This window comes from Stegodyphus dumicola, chromosome X1, assembly GCF_044657685.1.
Source record: "Stegodyphus dumicola isolate Sdum_Otavi_A_Nest chromosome X1, ASM4465768v1".
NCBI lineage: Eukaryota > Metazoa > Arthropoda > Arachnida > Araneae > Eresidae > Stegodyphus > Stegodyphus dumicola.
In genome coordinates, this window is record NC_140780.1 from 133286320 (window position 1) to 133309112 (window position 22793).

The window sequence follows — 22793 nt, forward strand, 5'->3', positions numbered from 1 at the left end:
AAAAATATCAGTACAGGCTTTGCAAAAATGACAAATAAATTAAAATCAAACGCAATCGAACTCTTACGATGGATACTGATGAAGCATCTAAGGATGGACACTTGTGAAATAATTAATGACTAATGCATAAAAAACAGATGATGATGGGGGCCCGTCAGAGGTCAAAAGGTATAACCGACGAATACTGATAGTTCGACTTAATTTCAAACCCGACTAATGAGATGGCTGCATAAGAACTTTTGCTTTTCCTCAGATGTAAATTGAATAGGAGCTTGACTCTTTTCAACAGTCCTCCACGAAGGCCTATCTCTTCCCTTACGCACATAAACTGAAATGCCATAATCCTAAATAACACAGACCTAAAAAAGAGTTCCTAATAAAAAGCAGACCAAGAAAAACAGACTATGATAACCAAATGATAAAATTTATGAGGGCTAATTGAGGAAAGTTTTAAATACAAGGGACTACAATGCTGGCCATTAAAATTGCTACACCGTGAAGACGACATGCAGCAAATATTGACGAATCGGATATTTCGAGATCATATAACACAGGTTTCATTTAAGTGTGCATGTATGTTTTCATCCTTGCCAATTATCTGACTACCATTAATAGGTTTTGGAAACAGTTCTCGCTCACTTTTGTATCAATAGATGGCATTAAGAAATTTCATAAAATGTTCTCTTCTCCGCCATTTGGATCAATCTTCACTGCGAAATCAGACAGTTTTTATGCCTTTTTCTTAACAATTTCTTTAAGTTTGCGTAAAATAAAGGCGCTTTCTCAGCTTCTTATTTATCGCTACTTTCACTGTTGGCATAGTATCATCCAATTCTTCATCCGTAATTTCTCGATTAATTTTTTTACTTCTCTTTCTTTCGTATCTGAAAATCTTCTGTTGCCATTTGCTTTTGCAATTTGTACAATTTCTTTGGCTTCGCATTCAGTCGATGGAAATCCTTTAAAACTGTTGATAACTTTCTGCCCAAAGGTTATGCCATCAAGCGTTCAGTGTTGACCAATGAAAGCTGAACCGGATAACGCGTATACGAGAAATCGTATTCCGCAAGGGTTTTCTGTAATATACATCAGAAATATATTATAAATAGTTTTAACCAAGGTTTAAAGAGAGAATTCAAGTCAATTTGAAGTTCTCTGGAAATGGGGAAGCTGCGCTGCGTGCAGATGTCCCGGAATCTTTCGCTTTGTGGCGTGAGAACTTCCCGGTCTTTCATATTCCGAAGCTGACAGCTATGGCTTCCTGTTAAATTTTACTTCACATCATATTTGTCTTCCGTATTTGTTCATTTCCGTGCTAATTTTCGTCCTTTTTTGAATTAATGTAATGACAGCTTTGTTAAAATTGTTAGCATCTCGGTGATACCAAAAACGAACCCATTCGACAGATTCATGAGGGAAATTTTCTTCTCGCTGACTTTTTGTGTATTAAAGCTACTGTGTCTAAAAATATTAAATCAGATCAGCTTTAGATCACGTCTTTCTAAAAAAATTCTAATACTACACTGAAGTGCCACTGAATTAGGAATAGACATGGCTATGCAAGTTGTGAAGAGCTGCGTCGCATTTATGCTCCTGAGGACGCTGTGTTAACTGTATATATAGCTACTACTGTGATTGTTGTTAATCAGTCGTTTCAATTACCAGTATGGGTAAAACTTATAATTTATAACCTTCAATCATGGACAAATAGTAGGCATTCAACCCATTGATCGTTCAGCTTCCGAAATCGTGAGAGAGCTAGTATTTTCAAGGTGGGGAGTGTCAATAGTATACCGAGAACACACGGATAGCGGGAATAAAATTAACGAACGGGCAAACTTCAAAAGACAATTAGGTTTGAACAAACGTGAGGTGAGACAGCTCAGTCGTATTGTACATAGCAACGAAGCCAAACACTAGCTCAAATTACCAACCTGCTGACTCTAGAGATAGAAAACTTGAAAGGTAAACTAGAGGGTAGTTAAAAATTACCTACTGAGAAAACTTTTCCAGAAGTAGTAAAGGAACAAAGGTCGGAAATACGATCAGTCCCAAAGAAATATAAAACGAAGAAAAACGAACATATAGCATTGATTTTTCCAAGGGCTAAAGGAATATCCTCAGAAGAAGTTAAAATGAAAATTGTTGAAACTATCGATCCAGTAAAACTAAAAATTGGAATCAGGAATGTAAGAAAAATTAGCAATGGAGGCATTGTGGTTGAGTGTTTAAATAATGAAGAAATTGACAGATTAGAAGAAGAGATTAAGACAAATATATTGTTAAAGGAAGATATTGAAGTAAGAGAGAGCTCCTATTAAGAAAAATCCAAAAATCATATTGTATAATATTGATTCTGATGTCAAGAAAGATGAATTGCAGGAAGCAATTTTAAAACAAAACTCAGTATTTGAAGAAGGTGGATTTAATCCCCTTTTTCAGATTAAAAGTAAAAATAATAAAGTGCATTGGGTGGCGGAAGTCCAGCCCCAAAAATTTAAATCGTTAATGAATCAGGGAAAATTGAACTTTAAGTGGTTTCGTATAACAGTTAAAGAATATTTAAACATCGTAAGATGTTATAAGTGACAAGAGTTTGGACACTTTCACAAAAGGTGCACTAAGGAAATGGTTTGTGCAAAATGTGCGCGAAAGGTCATAACCATTGGGATTTCAATAATAGTCTGTGTGTATTAATTGTGCTATGGCTAATAGTAAATATAAATTGGGACTGGATGTGAGACCCTCAAGCTTAGACAGAAATTGTTGTTCATGTTTAAAAAGACAATTTGAATTATTCATCAAAAGACCTAATTATGGCCTTTAGTTCTTTTAAAGGATTAAAAGGGGTTCAAATAAACTTAACTTACATCATGCACGAGCTGCAGTGTCTCAATTACAACTACGTTTTAAAGAACAAAATTATTCTTTTGCGCTCATTCAAGAGCCTTATCATATAGACAATAAAATAAAAGGATTTTCTTCACAGTACAGTTTGTATTATTCTGATAAGTAAATTCCTTTAGCAGGAATTGTCATTTTTGATAACGCTCTTTCTGTTATAGAAGTTTTTACTTCCAATTGTTTAGTTATATTGAAAGTAAATTTTGGATTTAAAGATTTACTTTTGATTTCTGCCTATTGTTCTCCAAAATCCGATTTGGCAAAACATTTGAGTGAACTTTCAATGATTTTTAAATAAAGAAAAAACTAACGACATTTTAATTGGAGCAGAGTTTAATGCTAAGAGCGACGTATGGGGTATCCAAGAAGATTTCACTGGAAAATTAGTTTTAGAATTTATTAATACTCACGATTTATATATTCTGAATAATTCAGATTCTTTTCCTACATTTGAGGGAACTAGAGGTTCCTCATGGATTGATTTGACTTTGACTCATTCTTCTTATTGTATTGATTGGAAGTTGTATCGGATGTTTCCTCTAGTTACCATAATTATATTGAGATTGAAACTGACAAGAAAAGACTTTTGTCAAATGTTAAGAAGAGATATAGTCTTAGTAAATGATTTTAATGGAGCAGTATATTAATAAAGAGGTGAATGTTGGAAATCTCGAAGATATTGTTGAAAGTTTCACAAAAGAGATTGTTTCTATGTGTGAAAAGAATTGGCTGTAAAAGAGCTGGAGCTCAGAAAAAAGAAAGATAATATGGTGGTCGAAAAACGTGGATCTTTTAAGATCTAAATTACGTCTTGCAAGAAGGAAAGTTCTTCGAGCCTTCAATGTTAATGATAAAAAGTTTTCAGAAGACAATTAATTATAAATGTCTGAGAGGTCTTTATAAAAAAGAAATAAATGCTGCTAAAAATCGTTCATGTGAGGATTTATGTTCTCAAACTAACTTAAATTAATCATTTGGTATTCCTTATAAGGTTACCACTGAAAAATTTAGATCAGCTTTAACTCTGAGCCAACTTAAAAAGGATGATGGCTCTTTAACAAGTTCCATTCAAGAAACTTTGGAATTTCTGGTTAAATATCATTTTCCAGAAGATGTAGCTTTTGATGATACGGAATTTCAAAAAGAGATAAGACAAAGTTCCTTAAATTATGTAAATAATTACAATGATTTGGATTTTACAATTGAAGAAATTCAAGAAGTAGTGAATTCAATGGATAAAGGTATTTGTCTAGATTTAATTGAGGAAATTTTAAGAGCTGACTCAACATTTATGTGTAGAGATTATATAAAATATGGAATATTTCCAAAAGCCTGGAAAGTCGCTTCTTTGATTCTCTTTAATAAAGAGGGTAAAGAGGAGAATGATCCATTTTCCCATAGACCTATCTGTTTGTTGTCTATTTTGGGGATAGTGTATTTAATTATGGCAAAGCACACTAGGGCTATCTGCCTAAGGGGAGGGATGCCTTCGTGGAAGACTTTCTAAGGGAAACTGGCTCGTATACATGTTACACATGGGGAAAACTACGAAAACACCCATGCAGCCAGCCCGTTCGCGGGATTCGAGCCTCGGACCGAACTACCAGTGTTCAGCGACTTTACCGCTCGGCCGCTGGTGGGACGTCTATTTTGGGTAAAATTTTGGATAAACTTATGACCAAAATATTATGGTATTATTTGAACTCATGTCATGCTTTGAATCCTTCTCAATATGGTTTTATGGAGGGTCGAAGTACTACTCTAGCTATTCAAGACTTATTGGAAAAAGTGAAAGAAAAAGTGAAGAACGTGCATACTGCATTAGTTTCATTGCACGTAAGGAGTGCTTTTAATAATGTATAGTGGCCCTTCGTCCTTTTTCAGTTAAAGAGATTCAAATGTCCTTTGAATTTATTTAATTTATTTGTAAATTATTTGTGTCATCGTACAGTTACATTTCAAGAAGAAATCTCTGTATTTTAAGAAAGTATAGTAAAGGCTGTCGTCAAGGATCCAATTCAGGTCCTTTATTATGGAATATTCTTTGTGACTCATTATTTGAGTTACCTTTTAAAGATAATGTGGTGATTCAAGCCTATGCAGATGACATAATTGTGATAGTCTCTGCTAGTGGACGTCATACTATAGATCAAGATATTGATCATACTTTGAACTTGATAAATGAATGGTCCAAAAAAGTTAAATTGAACTTTGATCATAGAAAATGTGCAATTATGGGCATAGCAAAGAAAGAAAAAATGATTACACTTCCTAGAGGTAGACTCAATGGACATTCACTCAAAGGTGTTTGTCAAATTAAATATCTTGGAGTGCTGATTGACGATCAACTCTCCTTCCTACCTCATCTTAAAATGATTAAATCACAGTGTTCTGTAATTTTGAACAAGCTTTATGCTATAAAAGGTATCAGTAGTAAAATTAAGATGATATTTTACAAGAGAGGTATTGAGAGAAAAATTTTGTACGCTTGTCCTGCTTGGTATAAAAATAATGCAAGAATTAATAATATGATGGTACAAATTCAAAGACTTGCAATGCTTAGCATTACAAAATGCTTCCGAACTGTTTCTAATGCTAGCTTATTTATATTGAGTGGCTATTTATTTGATTGCACAAAAGGATTGTATTATCTTTAACTTAACGTATGGTCGGAGTTCTGACTTTGTTTTTGATTTATCTGTAGATACAGTAAATGTTGAGATTTTAAGTTTAAAGAATGTTAAACATCCTGCTTTATATTCAAATATTGATTGGGACAAGAATGTTCCTTCTGGTGAAGGTATTGAAAGCTTCACTGATGGTTCAAAAATTTCAGGAAGAATTGGATGTTCTTTTGTAGCGTTTTCAAATGGTTAATTAAGTATTGTACAGAAGTTTCGTTTGAGTGATAACTCATCAGTTTTTCAGGCGGAAGTTTACGCTATTTTAAAATCCTTGGAGTGGATCAAGGATAAAGACTCTCAAGAAGATATTGATTTGTATTCAGATAGCCAAAGTGCTATTCAAGGTTTAGTTGCTTCTAGGATTTATTCTGACTTGGTACTTAAGGCGTATAATTCATTCCTGGATACTCCTAAGAAAAGAAAAATTAATCTCCATTGGATACGTGAATACATTGGTCATTCAGGGAATGAATTGGCAGATCTTTATGCAAAGCAAGCGTCTAGGAAAGAGAATATTGATGTATTTCTTCCGACTTCGTTTGTTACTTACATGAACTTATTAAAGATTAATATTTCACAAGTTTGGCAAACGTATGGAATAGTAATTCAAAAGGTAGATTTACTTTTAAGTTCTTAAAAGAAGTAAAACTAAAAAATGTATTGGAAATGGTTATCTTAATCAATTACTCACAAATCATGCCCACGTTCCGTCTTATTACAATAGATTTTACATTAAATCTATTATGTCTTAATGTGGAGAAAAAGATGCAGATGTTGAACATGTTTTTATTTGTGAAATATTTGAAGGAAAGTTGGTATAAGTTTATACCAAAATTGAGATTTGAATTGGATTTGGTCAAAATCTTCAAGGACGAAAAATCTAAAAATGGAATAATAGAAGTAATGAAGATTATTACTGAAACAGAAGAAGATATGTTCTTAAGATCTCAGTAATGTTAAAGAATATTGTAAAGACTTTAAATATTTAAATTGATTGATTAATTTATTTGTAATGCAATCTTCTTGATTTGTTTATGTTAAAAATTGTATATGGTATATCTATTTAATATAATTCAAAGTTTGGAGTTATTGTTTTATTTCACGATCCTAGTTGGATCATTATTGTATTGTTGATCATAATCAGGTTGATTCTAATTATTTTTGTATATGTAATTTTGTTTTAAATAAAGATATTTGCTGGCGAGGCCAGCGAATCTTCTATTCAGGGAAGAGTATAGTATGGTGGTTGAACTAATTAATCGAGTAGTTCTAATAATCCCTGCATATACCGAAAGGTTCGCAAGAGTTAATAGCCAGTCTTACCAACCTGCTGAATCAAGGTGCCAGTCATACAGTCAGTAAACGGACTGGTCAACGCTCGCCTCACCGTATGAGCTACGGGAGCTGTAAATCCACGAGATAACCATTGTTCAATGCACGGCTTGCCTGGGCAAGAGAACACAGAAAATGGACCCTAGAGGGCTGGAAACGAGTAGCATGAAATGATGAGTCTCAGTTCCGATTATTTAAAGCCGACGGGAGGCTGAGATTATGGCTTCAGGCTCATAAAGCTATGGATCCTTCATGTCAGGTTAGATATGTACAAGGCCATAGCGGCTCATTCATGGACCAGGGGGTTTCGTCTTGGCAGTGTTTGGGATCTTTGGTACTTCTCCTAACCTCCCCTAGTGCAATCCGGTACATAAAGTTGAATGACGATCAGCTCCATCCATTTATGTTGTTTTATCAGTCAAACTTTAATGGAGTATTCCAGCAAGATAACTGCACCTCTTATAGATCCCACTTGGTTACCACCTGGTTGAATAAGCAATCCTCTGACTTTTGTGTCATGAATTGGCCACCTAGAGATCCTGACATAAATACTATTGAGAATCTTTGAGACTATTTGACGAAAGGTGTGAAAGCAGATCTCACAACACTAGCGAACCTTCCTGAATTATGGACAGCTCTGGCTGGTGTTTGGCAAGCCATTCCTGTGGAATGCTTCCGCAAAATTGTTGAATTTTGCGGAAGCCACACGTGAACACGTGCCACACGACGAGGCCGTGTGGCAACTGTTATCAAGGCCACAGGAGGCCCAGTTTCTTATTGATTTGCAATTCCTAATTCAGTGAAACTTCAGTATTTGCATAATTATATTGCTCTTTATATACTGATACTGCACAAAGGAAGTAATTTTTGTGTTCACTTTGTGAATATAAACAAACCAGCATCATGAGTGCCCAAAGAAAAGAAAATGGGTGTCATCCTGTCTTTATTATAACAGCTTGTTTTAAAGCAGAATGTACATCAATTTACAATATGTTAAATATTTTAATAAACGATTGTTTTACATTATTGGAGACTTGACATAATTAAATCTGACTACATCTTTCATAGGGAGAAAGGTTTTGGCGTTTTACAAATAAAGATATGGATAGTGGCTATCCTAAACTATTAGGAGATGGATTTGAAGACATACCAGACATGTTGGATGCAGCTTTTGTATGGAGTGGTAATGGTAAAACTTACTTTTTTAAAGGTAATATACAACTTTTTATTTTCTAATAGCTAATATTGATCATTAAATTTTAATTCTACGAAAATAAACATTAATTTAGCATAATATGAAATCTGTTATGTTTTCAGTGATTTAATGAAACAATATATTTCATTACAATTAAACAATTTATCAATTATGTAACACAAATTTAAGCTTTCTTTATATATTCTGGCACTTAAATCGCACATTTTGCAAATAAGATATTTTAAAAAACAGTTTCCGTGACTAGTTACTTATCATAACTTTAGGCAATATGTAACTTTTTGTTTCCTATTACTTCTCCGTATTAATTTCTGACGAAGAAGTAAATACAAAATGCTACAGAAACGTAATCACCATAATAAAATAATTAACTACCATTTTGTTTCAAGTTAAAATGTTCTTACAAATAAGTATAATAATCATAATAATGCTTTCAGATAAATTTATTATGATACAAATATCTCTTTATTTACATACCTAGCACATTAAAATTTTATTTCTGAACTTAGGAGATCAATATTGGCGTTATGACAGTAACGATGACCCACCAGTAAGTAACATATTTCCACAACCAATCAGTAACTGGCGTGGCTTGCCTAATAATCTGGATGCAGCATTTCAGTGGGAAAACAATGTCACATATTTTTTCAAGGAGGATAAGTACTACAAATTTAATGATATAACTTCCGAGGTATGTAAACATTTTTCTTTTAATACTGCAAATATTAACATATAATAGTTACCAATGGCTCCTCATCATTTTATGTCATTTGAACATGCTATACTGATTTTTAAATTGAATTACTTTTCTACTGCGAATTCACATGGCCATTTTCTTTCAAGTGTATTATCAATTTAGCTATAAGCTACAGATTTTATAAAACCATACTTAGTGATAGGTAAAAGTAATCAATATTGTGATGAAAGGGTTGTTAAGATACCTATGTTAAAAAAGGACAGATTCGAGGTAGCTCAAATAACACGGTATAAATAAGATACGATTTCAGAACTGCGAAAGATAATTAAAACAAATCAGCTTTAATCATTTAATTATGTAACATAGTCCACCGGAATTTATATCATTAATTATCAAATAATTTCTGATTTTAATTTCTCAAGTCAATTAGGCATATTCATGTAAGAGCTCTCATAATTAAATCCTCACAGATAATAGTTTTCAAGGATTTAGGCTTTGTTTCATCGGATCCTATTTCCAATAATTTTTCTCTGCATTTAAGGAACTTATTCCTTCATTGGATGTTATTTCTAGTCAAGGTGGAAAATGTTTCTAATTCTCTGAAGACAAACTCAATCCTACATTAATTAATAGTAGGGGATCATGTTATGATAACAGCCTTTGTGCATTAAATATTGCAACAAGAAGTGGCAATAATTTTGCTGATTGTTAGTAATGCTTTCTATGAATAATAGACCAGCTATTCGTTTCTAGGATATTGCCCAAAATGTGGACTCTCAGTCGTCAGTGCTCCCAGTTCTGTTCGTTACATAAATCTTCAGGTGAAAGTGAGCCTTGTCGCTAAACCAGATACTTTCTATAGTATATTTCCATTTTTATGTCCATCTTAACCTAATATTTCATTACTTCACCTAACCTCTTTATCTTTATCCTTGAGTAGCTGATAAAGTTGTAACTTGTACGAAAAGAGATCATTATCGTACTTTGCAAATGAACTTTTAGGCTTTCCTAATAGCCATGAAACTTTTTATGGTGGAGAGTTGTTCCGTTCACATATTTTATACTCTCTCTTTATTTATTTATATTTTCGTTCTGTCATAATAGAAAGTTTGTTGCCACATCCATCACTTCTTCGAATAAAATGGCTTTCGTCTGCTATCGTACCAATTAAACAAAGAATTTAAAGTAATAATGATGATAAGTAGGTCTCTCTAAAATATACCGCACTTACTCGCATATCTCCCTCCCAGTTTTTTCCAACATATAACTTAGAATCTTCTGATTTATAGTAAAAATGTAAAACATATGGGCAGATGGGAAAGTATTTGGGCTAAGTAAAAAGAATATTGTTGAAATTGAGAAGTCCTTTGAAATACGTAATATAATAATATTACCTATGTATGCTTTTTAATGTGCTGTGTTATAATTTAAGCCGTCATTTCATAAATAGTACACTCCACATAATTTTCCCCTCCTGGTTTCAAGCGAAAAAATTTATAGCAAAAGGGGTAAATACGGAGAATAAATAGAGAATAAATAAATGACAAAATAAATAATAAAAAAACTGCAAAACCTAAACCTAAAAAACTAATCTTATCACTATTTCATTAGCAGCTTTCTTTGTTCTGATTTCTCTACAAAATTCATGTTGAATGTTCTCAGAGTACCAGGCTTTGCGGACGAAAGTTTTTCTATAGAGCATCTCAGGACATGTACCATCAAGGTCCTCTCTGGATGCTGAGCGGAAGCCAAGAAGAACAGATAGTAAAGTTTCTGTTCAGCGGGTGTTATGATGACACTTAAACGCCCGTTGAAATTGTTCAACCCCTCTGTTGCTAGCTGGGAGACAAGGGAATTTGAAAAGCGAATTCCTAAAACTTTGTTAAGTAAGGAGACTAAATGATACTTAGATTGCTATCTTTAGTCCGTAGTTATAATTTCCGAGTCTCCTAATCTTGCGATTCAATGTGTAAAAAATGTACAAGCAACTGTTTCAGCTGTAATATCCTGCGTAGGTGTCGCCTCAGGCCAATAAAAAAAAGATCTACAAAGAGGAAAAGGTATGTATATGTCTCACATGAAGGCAAGAGCCCCACGATGACGGCGCCTATGTTACGAACGGTGTTTATAATGGCTCATCCAGCAAATGAAAAAAAAACTATTCAGCCAAATAACAGAATGTTTACACTGGTCGTCTCACAACTTAAACCTCATCATCAATGACGTGGTAAGAGGTTGTAAAGAAATTACACCATTTTGCGATACATTAAAAAATGTGTATTTATTTTGTGGTAAAAGTTATAAACCGATCTGATTTGTTAACAAATTTTGCTTCCGACTCAGAAATATCTTAAAATCCTAAACCCTACTAGTTAGTGAGGTAGGATTACATCGCTACATGCAGTAAAATTACGTTATGGTGACATTCGCAAAGTTTTAGCTGAAATCCACTTTAAAAGTAATGAAAAAGAGGAACGAGAAGAAGTGCTGCAAATAAAAAAGGAAATGAGAAAAATTGAATTTACTATTACAATATTTTATGCATAATGAGTTAAATGAAATAAATTATATTTCAAAAATATTACAGAAAACTCATATACCTGTATCTTTAGATGTAGCTACGTAATCGTTAAATAACTTCTGCATAAACACAAAGAAACTACGAAATGCATTTTAACTTATTTTAGTGGAATCCAAATGCCCGAAGAATGGGATATAATTTCACAATTTCTAACAAAAGACAAAATAAAATAAAATGTCATTTTCATTAGTTTTCGACACATTATAAATTTCATTTCGATGAAGAATATTTTAAAGTGAGTGGACATTATTTATTTTTAGACATTATTTTATCCCAAATAAATTATCGATTTATTGACATGACAAATATGAAAGTTGGATTTGACTTTTTGATTTTTTGGAACTTCCTTATATAATTTAAGCTGAAACTGAATTAGTATAAAAATACCACAATTTAGGGTAGATTTATTCCGAAATATTGTCGCCAAAATTTACTTTACAATTTATAAACGCACTACGGTTGTGTTAAGATGACCTTAATGAAATTATCGCCAGTCAGGAATCTAGGAACTTAATGTTGAAAAAATACCTTTTACTGAAAAGCGACTCCTGTGAAATGTATAGTTGTTTTCTTACCTTTTTAATGATTCTTCTAACTGTTGCTAAAGTAGAAAGATGGTTTCCAAAGCATTTAAATCATTAAAGCCGACAGAAGAAATACGACTGGACAAACACGATTAAAGTCTCTTTCGCTTCTTGCCATCGAACATGAAGTGGCAAGTATAAAAAAGCTGATAAACATTATACATCTTTTTCGCCTCAATAAAAACACGCAAACAACCGTTCGGATTGTGTATTTCATAAATATATTCATTATTTGATATGTAACTTAACAAGTATTTTTTTTTCTTTTTACTTGTTTAATAGGATTTTTTCCTTAGTGGTTTTGTTGTTAATAAATTGTGTTTATTATTAAGAGAGTATTACATGGCATAAAAACATTAAACAAAATTTAATTATTTCAGTAAAATGGATTCTCAATTCATAATTAATTATCTCTAATCATATGACATTTAATACATATATATATATATATATATGTATATGTAATGATATTTTTAAATTAATTGATTAAATTAAATTCTAACAATATTGCTTAATAACGTGTTGGCGATTCTCTACCTAAATTGCATCCCTGTTCCTAAATTTTGGCGAAATCCTTTCTTTAGTATACAATATATTAACCTGTTGGCGCCCGCCAAATCGCCAAACTCATAAATCTGTCATATTACATAAAGTACTTAAGAACACTCCTGATGAGAAGATAGCGTCACCTCGTGATTTCAATTAATATCGCTGATTGGAGGAGCCTCGTGACGTACACATATGTATAAGTAGGGCTTCTGCTCAAGGTACGAAGAGAATGCTTGTGAGATGGATGCTAAAATAAACCTACCACTTTATATTCCAAAATTTGTCTCATTCCTGTTGCCCCGGCTGCACAAAACAAATAATGTATGAGAAATTACATTTCAGAAAGCCGGTAGGATACCACCTTCAAAGGGATTATCTAAAAAAGAAGATACCCCAAGGATTATACGGATAAAATGTTACGCACTTAAGATGAATTTGCCGCTGTGCGACTTCTATGTTTCTACATTTTTCTGTAGGCGTTCTTGCTTCAAGAGAATCATCCTTCTGTTACTTGTATTCTGGTATACTGCAGATTATTTTACGTCCAGAGAAGCATCCTTCTGCCCCCTGTGATGTGTGATCTGTGTTTCCATCGTAAGTTCGTCGTTCATCAAATGTGCTCTTACCGTTGACCTACTTTTGAGGATGGAAATCTTTCCCTACGTCTACGCCGTTCTGTGTTGCTCTCGAGAGCTTTGTGCTTGTGTGGTGATTGATTGTGTTTTGCGAAAAATCTAATCAAGAGTGCACAAAAATGTGTATTTTCCTGTCGATTTCATCACTCGTATTCTCGTCACAATAAGTCAAACAGAAGCACTTAGTAAAACGATTGGCGATGCAAATGATATTATTTCTATTGAATTATAATTACTGATTTAATAATAGTGTTTTTATTTTGAAAATTTTAAAAAGTATTATTTTGGTATAAATGTATTTTAAATTTGGTATTTTTGGTATTTAAAGGATGTATTTTGGTTTTAATATCGTTTTGGGAAAATTTAAAGAGTATTATTTTTGAGTTAGTTTTATTTATGAATGTATTATTAGTTTTATTTATGAAAGTATTATTAAAAGAATAATGGCTAATGAAAACATCTCTGATCCTGATGATTCATTAAGGGCAGCTAGCGCTGAACCTGAAACAAGTATAATTCCCTTTGACGCGCAGAATGATATGGATATAAATTCATGGCTTGAGTACTTTAACAAAACTCATTTAGATAAAGATGAAACGTGGAAGCTTAATAATGTAGCTCGATATCTAAAAGGTAATGCACTTAGCGTATATGTCAAAAACTGCCATAAAATTACTAAGTATGTGGAATTAGTCCAAATTTTAAAGGAAAATTTTTTCGACCCCACTTTTAACTACGTTTGGTGATTTTGCCAATTACAAGTACAATCATAAAGAGGACATAACGCAATATTTTCGCAAAAAATTAGATATTGGTAAAAAATTAAATCTAACTCATGAAATGATCTTGGAGGGTCTGACGGATGGCCTTCCTATAGAATTAAAATCCTTAATGACGATCAACGCACCCTCTGACCCCATCTCTTGGCTTACCCATGTCCATAAGCTTATTAAGATTAGCGAAAATCAACAAATCAAAAGTGCACCTCCCAGATTTGTTACTCCGATTGGGAACAGTCCCCAAGATTACAATCGATTTAATAGAAGTAGAATTTCAGCTACTGTGAGACAAGATTCTCCTAGACCCAACAATTTCCAACGTTTTCAGAGACCAAGTAATTTTTATAATCGGTTCAGTGGTCCAGGATTTACAAGCCATCATAATTATAATTCTCAGAATAGATTGCCATTGCCACCCAGTCCCTGTAGACTTTGCACCCGTAACGGAATCCCAAATGCTTTTCACTGGTTTCAGGTTTGTCCTTTCAGAAGGGAGAGATCTGATACACCTAATGTTACGCCCCTTGCAATAGAACCAACCCCAGAAACCCCTCACAGTAGTTGACTATTAAAGGTGTCGGGATATTTGCCCAATAAGAAACGTCTAGAGTGTGTTGTAGACAGTGGTGCCACCATATCAATAATTTCTTCCAAAACAGCTAGACAATTATGTTTAAAAGTACAAAGAGTTAGATCATTTTCAGTAACCCAAACTAAAGGAAAAATAATCTTCAACAAAATATGTTGTATACAAATGAAAATTGGACGGATTATTAAACAAATTACCTTGTTTGTTCTTGATAATAATTTAAATTATGTAATTTTAGGACTTTATGAATGCAAATTATTTGAGTTGAGTATTGATTGTACTAATTTAAAAATTAAACAGAGAGCTATAGTACTTAATGATGACTGCCATTTTGACAGCCGACCCATATCTCTACACCTCCAACTTCAAGGTGGTACAACAAATGTTTATCCATGTGTTAATAATGATGATGATGTAAGAAATTTTCCAACCTGTAAATCTCGGACTACAATTCCAAAGGAATTAGTTTCTCAGTCTAACATTTATGTGAAAAATGCTGTTTCTAATACTTTCGATAACAAAGAGTATAACTTGGAAAAATTGTTAAATGATTATTCATCTGTGTTTTCTAAAAATAAGTATGATGTAGGAAAAATTAATATTGAACCTCAACGAATTAATTTAAATTCTGATTTGCCTGTATCATTAAGACCTTATAGAACATCCCCTATGGAAGAAGAGGAAATTAAGACCCAAATTGATCAATTATTACAAGCAGGTATAATTAAAGAAAGTTGTAGCCCATATTCGTCTCCCGTGACTTTAGTACTTAAACGTGAGGAAGGAAAAAAAACTAGATTGTGTATAGATTATCGAAAATTGAATTCCCTGGCTAAAACAGATGCAAACCCTCTTCCTCGCATTGACACTTTGTTAGACAAATTAAGTAAAGCAAAAGTATTTTCTACAATTGATTTGAGATCTGGTTTCTGGCATATCCCGATTCACCCTGCAGATACTGAGAAATTAGCTTTTTGCACGAATTTTGGATTATTCGAATGGTCAAGACTCCCTTTTGGTTTCAAAAATGCTCCTGCAATTTTTAACAGAACAATTAGACGAATATTAACAAAAAATAAAATTAATTTCGCTTGCAGTTACTTTGATGATATCATCGTTTACTCTTCCTCTGAGAAGGAACATTTAGAACATTTAAAAATTTTATTTGAGGTGTTTAAAGAGGAGCATATTAAATTGAATCGAAACAAATGTGTGTTCGCCCGAGATCAGATCACATTTCTTGGCTATGAAATAAAAAATGGTAGAATAATTCCCGATAACCATAATATAGAAGTTATTAAGAAACTTAAAAACCCCAGTAACACCAAAGAGTTACAAAGAGTTTTGGTAAGTGTGAATGTGTATCATAGATTCATTCCGAATTATGCAACTATTAGAGCTCCATTAAACAGACTCTTGAAAAAAGATGTCAAGTGGGAATGGGATGACCAATGTCAAAAAGCTTTCGACGAAATGAAAAGAATACTGATTTCCAAACCTGTTTTACAATTGTATGATTCCAGTAGGCCATGTCATATTTTTGTTGACGCTTCTCAAACTGCTGTTGGAGCTGTTTTGAAACAATCAGATGAAAATGATGTCCTTCACCCTGTATCATATCATTCCGAACTTTAAGAAATTATGAGAAAAATTATACGATTACTGAGTTAGAATGTTTGGCCATAGTAGATGCCCTAGACAAATTCTATTACTATCTGCATGGACAAAAATTTGTTATACATACGGACCATGCGGCCCTCGTTTGGCTCAAAAATGTTAAAAATTTAAAAGGTAGACTCTTCCGTTGGTCCCTCAAACTAAGTATGTTCAATTATGAAGTAAAGTATCAGAAGGGCTCTACCAATATTGAAGCTGACATGCTTTCTAGACATCCTGTTTCACAGCACCTCCAACATTATATACATTTACTTGATAGAAATGAAATAATCCAACAACAAAAAACTGATAATGTCTCCGGAAAAAATTACCAAGAGATAAATGATATGATGGTAATTAAGAAAAAGAATTTTTATAAAATTGTAGTACCTAAATCTTTAAGATTAAAATTGTTGAATAAAACCCATGAAAATTTTGGTCACCCGGGAGTTCAAATTATGCTTAACTTAATCACCCCTCAATATTATTGGCCTCATATTAGCGAAGATATCGGAAATTTTGTTAAACATTGTCATACTTGTCAACTTAATAAAAAGAAAAAACAGAAAAAATTTGGTCTTATGCAAGACGTACCCCCAACCGACAAACCTTTCGAATGTCTCTCTATTGACACTGTGGGAGGATTTAATTATTATAATTCTACAAAAAAATATTTACATATAGTTATTGACCATGCAACAAGATATGTCTGGGCTTTTCCCTCTAAAAGTGTAACTTCAGAAACCTATGCCAATTGTCTAAAACAAATATTTCAAATACAAGTCCCCGAAAAAATTCTGAGTGACAGGAATGCAGCCTTCACTTCCTCTAGATTCAAAAAATTTCTTAAAAAACATAATGTTAAACAACTTTTAACTTCATCTCACCATCCCCAGACAAATGGTAAAGTAGAAAGAGTAAATCAATCAATAGTAAGTCGACTAAAATGTAAAGTAAATTCTTCTTCTAAAAACGTACCGTGGACTAAAGTGCTAGAGCAAGTTGTTATCGAATATAACAACTCCCCTCATACGGTAACTAAGTTCACCCCAGCATACTTACTATTTGGTAACCTCCCTTTTGAATCTCCAATTGATCAAAATAAATACCCTTCCTTAAATGAAGCAAGGGCTTTAGCAAAGAAAAGAACTATAGAATACCACCGAAAGAATAAAACTAGATATGACATCAGATTTGTAGAATCTAAATTTCAGCCTGGAGATTTTGTCCTTTACGAGGAATTCGAATACCCAAATACTAGAAAATTGACTTCACCCTATTCAGGCCCTTATCGGATTATGAATAAATTATCTGAAGTTAATTATGAAATCGACAGGGAAAATTTTCACACGAAGAAACCAACTGAGATTGTACATGCGTCAAAATTAAGGTTCTATTATCCACCCGAGAACTTTAAATTACATCATGAATAAATCAAAATTTATAAATCAATAAACTATCCATAACCCTTCTTTTAGTTTTCATCCTGTTGTCCCCCTTAATAGTTGATTTATCTCTCAGTGTCTGAAAAGTTTGTCTGCCCTTTTCTTTTACTGAGCTCCTTCAAACTTGAGTTTCAGGTTCAATGCACTTTCCGTGTGGGAAACACTCAATTGAGGCTATACTACAAGTAGAGTACTATACCCTCACATTTCCTTGAGCTCATGTTTTCCTATGTTTGTGTTATAAATTGTAACAACAGTTGAAAAAGTTAAATTTCAGTTGTTGAAACTTCTGAATTTCATTTTATGTTTCTGCAGCATCGTGTACAAAAAACTGGTATGGATGTTGGAAGTTAAATTTTGTTTTGTTATCATTATTAAGAGAAAAATAGAGTGACAAAATATGTTAAAAACCTAGCAAAATGTGTATTTTCAACAAGAGTATAAGAGCTCTAGTATCGTGACATAAAAACTCAGATGTTTTCAGTGACAATGTTGATCCATAATTCTAGCGCTAATTAAATGATCCGGAGATCTCCAAAGACCAGTAAAAGACTGAAGATGAGCCTGAATGACAACTCTAATGATTGTACGGACTCATACACAAACTGTGAATGGCATGCCCGAAGATATAAACTTACAAATTCAGTTATATTACTAGTTCCTATTATCGCGTAGCTAACCAGCAATATGTTATTAGTGCTTTATTTGTTCTGCACTTAGTTACTATATTATAATTTCATTAATCATTTATTATATTTTATACTGTATTAATAATTTCATTAATCATTTATTATATTTATATACCGTATTAATTATATTCAAATATTTTATGTCATATTTTATATAACATTTTGTGTGCCTTGAGGTAAATCCAATCAGTTTTCCTACTCACTTAATTTCCTAATAACTAAATTTTCTGCTCTCACTATCTGGACTGTCTTGGGTCGACGGCCGCGACTGCAAGCCTTTTCAGATGGGGGGGGGGATAATCTGTAATGATATTTTTAAATTAATTGATTAAATTAAATTCTAATAATATTGCTTAATAATGTGATGGCGATTCTCTACCTAAATTGCATCCCTGTTCCTAAATTTTGGCAAAATCCTTTCTTTAGTATAAAATATATTAACCTGTTGGCGCCCGCCAAATCGCCAAACTCATAAATCTGTCATATTACATAAAGTTCTTTAGAACACTCCTGATGAGAAGATAGCGTCACCTCGTGATTTCAATTAATATCGCTGATTGGAGGAGCCTCGTGACGTACACATATGTATAAGTAGGGCTTCTGCTCAAGGTACGAAGAGAACGCTTGTGAGATGGATGCTAAAATAAACCTACCACTTTATATTCCAAAATTTGTCTCATTCCTGTTGCCCCGTCTGCACAAAACAAATAATGTATGAGAAATTACATTTCATATATATATATATATATATATATATATACATACTTATTTTAAGTTTTGCCTAAGGGTACAAAATTTCTAGCTACGCCACTGGTTGGGAAGTTTAGTCTTTTCCAGATACATAGCCCAAATTATACACTAATAAACTGCGATATTTGGCGATCGCTGCTCGGCATGTTTGAAGCGTACGTTTTCGTCAATGATGGCAAGCTGACTGAAGTACTGGAACTGGACTTCTTCGCTTGTCAGTTTTATTCGAATGAGAAAGGATCTGAAATCTGCTTGAACGTTGTTCGAAAGTCAGAATGTCAGTAGTATTTGAATTCCTAAATGATCATCATCTAGCTTAAATACATATTCATTGTTTATTCTCTGACGGCCACAGTTATCCCGTTACACGGTACTCTCCGAAAACCATAAAAACAATAACACAGCCTGTACAACCACCAGAATCAGATCATGTGCTATAAAGTACAGAATTCAGAGAATTAAAATCTTTAGATTAGGTGGGTTTTCTTATAAAAGTATACGAGTTTTACATTCTCAGAAGAATTATTTTCTGAAATTCAATAACTTAAATGAATTAAATCTTGCACAAAAAAAAAAGGTAGCACTTCATTATGTCACGAAGTTTATGAAAAGAAAATGTCCAAAAAAATTGCTTACCGGTTTTGAGCAAAACATTATAAAAATGTTAATAAAAGAAGTTTTCTGTCTTTTTCATTTTTTGCATGTAATTTACTTTTAGGTGGATGATCTTGATCCTCCATACCCAAGACCAACTTCTACATGGTGGTTTGGCTGTCAGTCTCCTTCACAGTCGACAAATGCAGCTCAGGCTACAACAACTGTCCAAGAATTCGAAATAATAGGTAATAATACAGTGATAAGAACTAACAATGATAAAAGAACGGTTTAACAGGAATCAAAACATAACTTATGCGCTTTATTCACTGACATAGGTCAGAACTTTACTCACTGATACATGGTCAGAACAGAATTTGAAAACTTCCACTGCAACCTGTTGGAAAAGAAACATTTTTAGTAGCAAAATTGTGTGCTGTTTCTTAAATAGTGCATTATGTTAAAATAATATAATGAGAATTTGCGAAATTCATTATACTGGATAATAGTTACTAAATCAAAATTTCCCTCCGATTTAAAAAAAATGCCAAATAGCAAACAAATTTTAAAAGGTATCTGTGCTTATAGTTCATCCTTTCAGTTTATGTCAATGTAGATTTAATGTACAAGTTGCACACAATAACAATAAATATAAATACAATCGAATCTGACCTTAGCAGACACTTGCAAGACCAAGATTTTCATCTGCTATTAAGGAATGCCCGCTAAGTGGGAGAGCTTTGATCTTCTAATTATAGAGTCCTAAAATACAGGAATTAACTGTTAATGAAAAGTGCCAATTAACGGAGATTATATGGTATATTTTATCATTCCATAATTAAGGATATTGTGCGTTGAACAATATCCTTAATTAAGGAGTGCGTTTGAACATTCTGTTATATTTACTTTTATTCATATTAATAGCTTGTCGCTGACTAAAGTTTAATCGTCAATTATCTGACATTAAAAACTCTTTTTAGTCCACTATACTTCGAATTCAAATATTTTCCATTGAGATCATTTTCGTTGATGAAGTCTTTGAAAAATATTATAATCTAACAGTATAGGATATGGTCGATGAGTCAATTTCCAATTCATACTAACTTAAAATTTTGTAGTGTTACTTACACCCACTAAAACCTTGTAGTGATATAATGAGAAGACACATTTAGTTTAGTGCATATATTTTCTAATCAATCGTTTCCTTTATTTATATCCTGCTCAGAATTTAGTGATAATTTAATTTTTATAAAGCAGCCTATATTTTACTTCCATATCCCGCAACACCAGGTACCAGAAAATATTATCTACTTACCAACAGCACACTTTTAGGCTTTCTTTTAAATTCACCATCTTAAGGAATAGAGCCCAATCCAAATTTACAGTATCTTTCTCGTGCTTATAGAAACTTACGGAACAAATGGCAATAATAAAAGAGCAAATATTTCAAAATTTCGCTTATTTTTAATGCTTTTCACTTTCTTGTAACATGTAACCTTTTTGACGAAACAGATGGGTCGCGTGCGAAAGCTCTTGTACTTATGTGTATATGTGGTTCCAAGGTGTCAACCTAGAGTAATTTATCTCATTTTAAACTTTTTTTTAAATTGTACACTTTCGGATTAAAACCTTTTACCTGCTATATATACACTACAATTAATCCACGCTTTTTTCGCAATTTGGGGGAGGGAAGGGCATAAGATTTTTTTTTTTTTTTTTTTTTTAACCAATCGAAGATCGAGAAGTGAAAATTAGGCACATTTTTCTAAGGTAGGGCTATACCGATGTTAATTCATACAGGGACTTTAATTACCTGAAGTCGTAATTTTATTAGACAGATTGAAAATTTCGAAATTTTTTAAATCGTTTGAAATTTTGCTCAATAAACGACATGTAAGTAGTTCATTCTTACCTGATATAAGTAGTCTAAATAAATCAATTATTGGTACCTATAAGTATTCCAGGAAATTATTAAATGGGATAATTCACTACATTTTTTTAACCTTTTTTTTTTCGGGGAGGGGCCTTGTGCACCGCCATTGCTTTGTCGTGTGCCGCAGTTTCATGTCCGATATTTTAAGCATTTTGTCAGAATGAATCATGATATGAATCATCCACGATGTTGAAAATCCAGGTTTTCTTAAATCCACGTTCTTTTTCTTAGTTATTCAGAAGTGTGTGCGGTATAGATAACTATACCGCACATTTTTCTGAACTAATTCTGAAAAACATTAAATTACTGTTTCTTCCAGCAAACATAACATCTAACATTCAGCCTCTAGACCAGGGAATTATAAAAGCTTTCAAATGGCATTATAAAAAATATGTTGCTCAAAAATCTATAAAAAATGGATCTTGAAAAAATAAAAGCACTTTGAAAGCTATAAACTAAGCCTAAATGGCCATGCATATTATAGTTAAGCAGGGTTGGGGGGGGCAATATCTCAGCACTGAGATAGTATTGAGAATAATATTGAAAAAAAACTGACTATGATATGATAAAAAATGTCAAAAGAGCTGCAGAAACTGAAACTGACATTGAAAGTAATACGGAAGAAGTAACGATGGGACAACCTGAATTAAATATGCTTCATAGAATAGCAACCTTTGACAAGCTCGTGCTGATGGCAGATGTCATAGTAGAGAGTAAAGTAACGTAACACTGCTTTAGAAACTGAAAGCTGTATCAGAAATGTCATAAGTCAGAGCTCTAATGTCAAGAAATTCGCAATTCTGATTATACCCATAATACTCTCATCAAAAGCAAAATATTTATCTATTTAAATAATTTTGTAAGCTCAGTATTGCAGCAACAAAATTTGGAAGTATGTTGTTGAGTGGAAGTTCGAAGGCCCAGTGGACAAAGAGATCTTTCCCATGTGTTCTTCAGCAACTTGAGTGTAGGCATTTTCATCCGGATTATAAACTTACTCACATTTTGATCGGTCATGGGAATTTTGGAACTTACTTCGTTTCAATATTGTTTTTAACGGACTCTGTGCTTGCGGCGATGCTGTGGAAGATGGGGGACATATTTTATTGCATTGAGGTTGCATGCGACTGCCAGAAGTGCATTTAATGTGAGTTTAGGAGACTCTTTATTTGCTGGCCT

General features: G+C 32.9%; 1 protein-coding gene across 1 annotated transcript in view; it reads left to right on the forward strand.

Annotated features, from left to right (window-relative positions):
- LOC118183209 (stromelysin-3-like) overlaps nt 1–22793 on the forward strand; it is a 218750-nt gene that overhangs the window by 161732 nt on the left and 34225 nt on the right. Inside the window, exons 15-17 of the mRNA XM_035352675.2 lie at nt 7989–8130; nt 8643–8824; nt 19806–19929. Of these exons, the coding sequence (XP_035208566.1) occupies nt 7989–8130; nt 8643–8824; nt 19806–19929 (448 nt within the window). The remainder of the gene's footprint in view (nt 1–7988; nt 8131–8642; nt 8825–19805; nt 19930–22793) is intronic.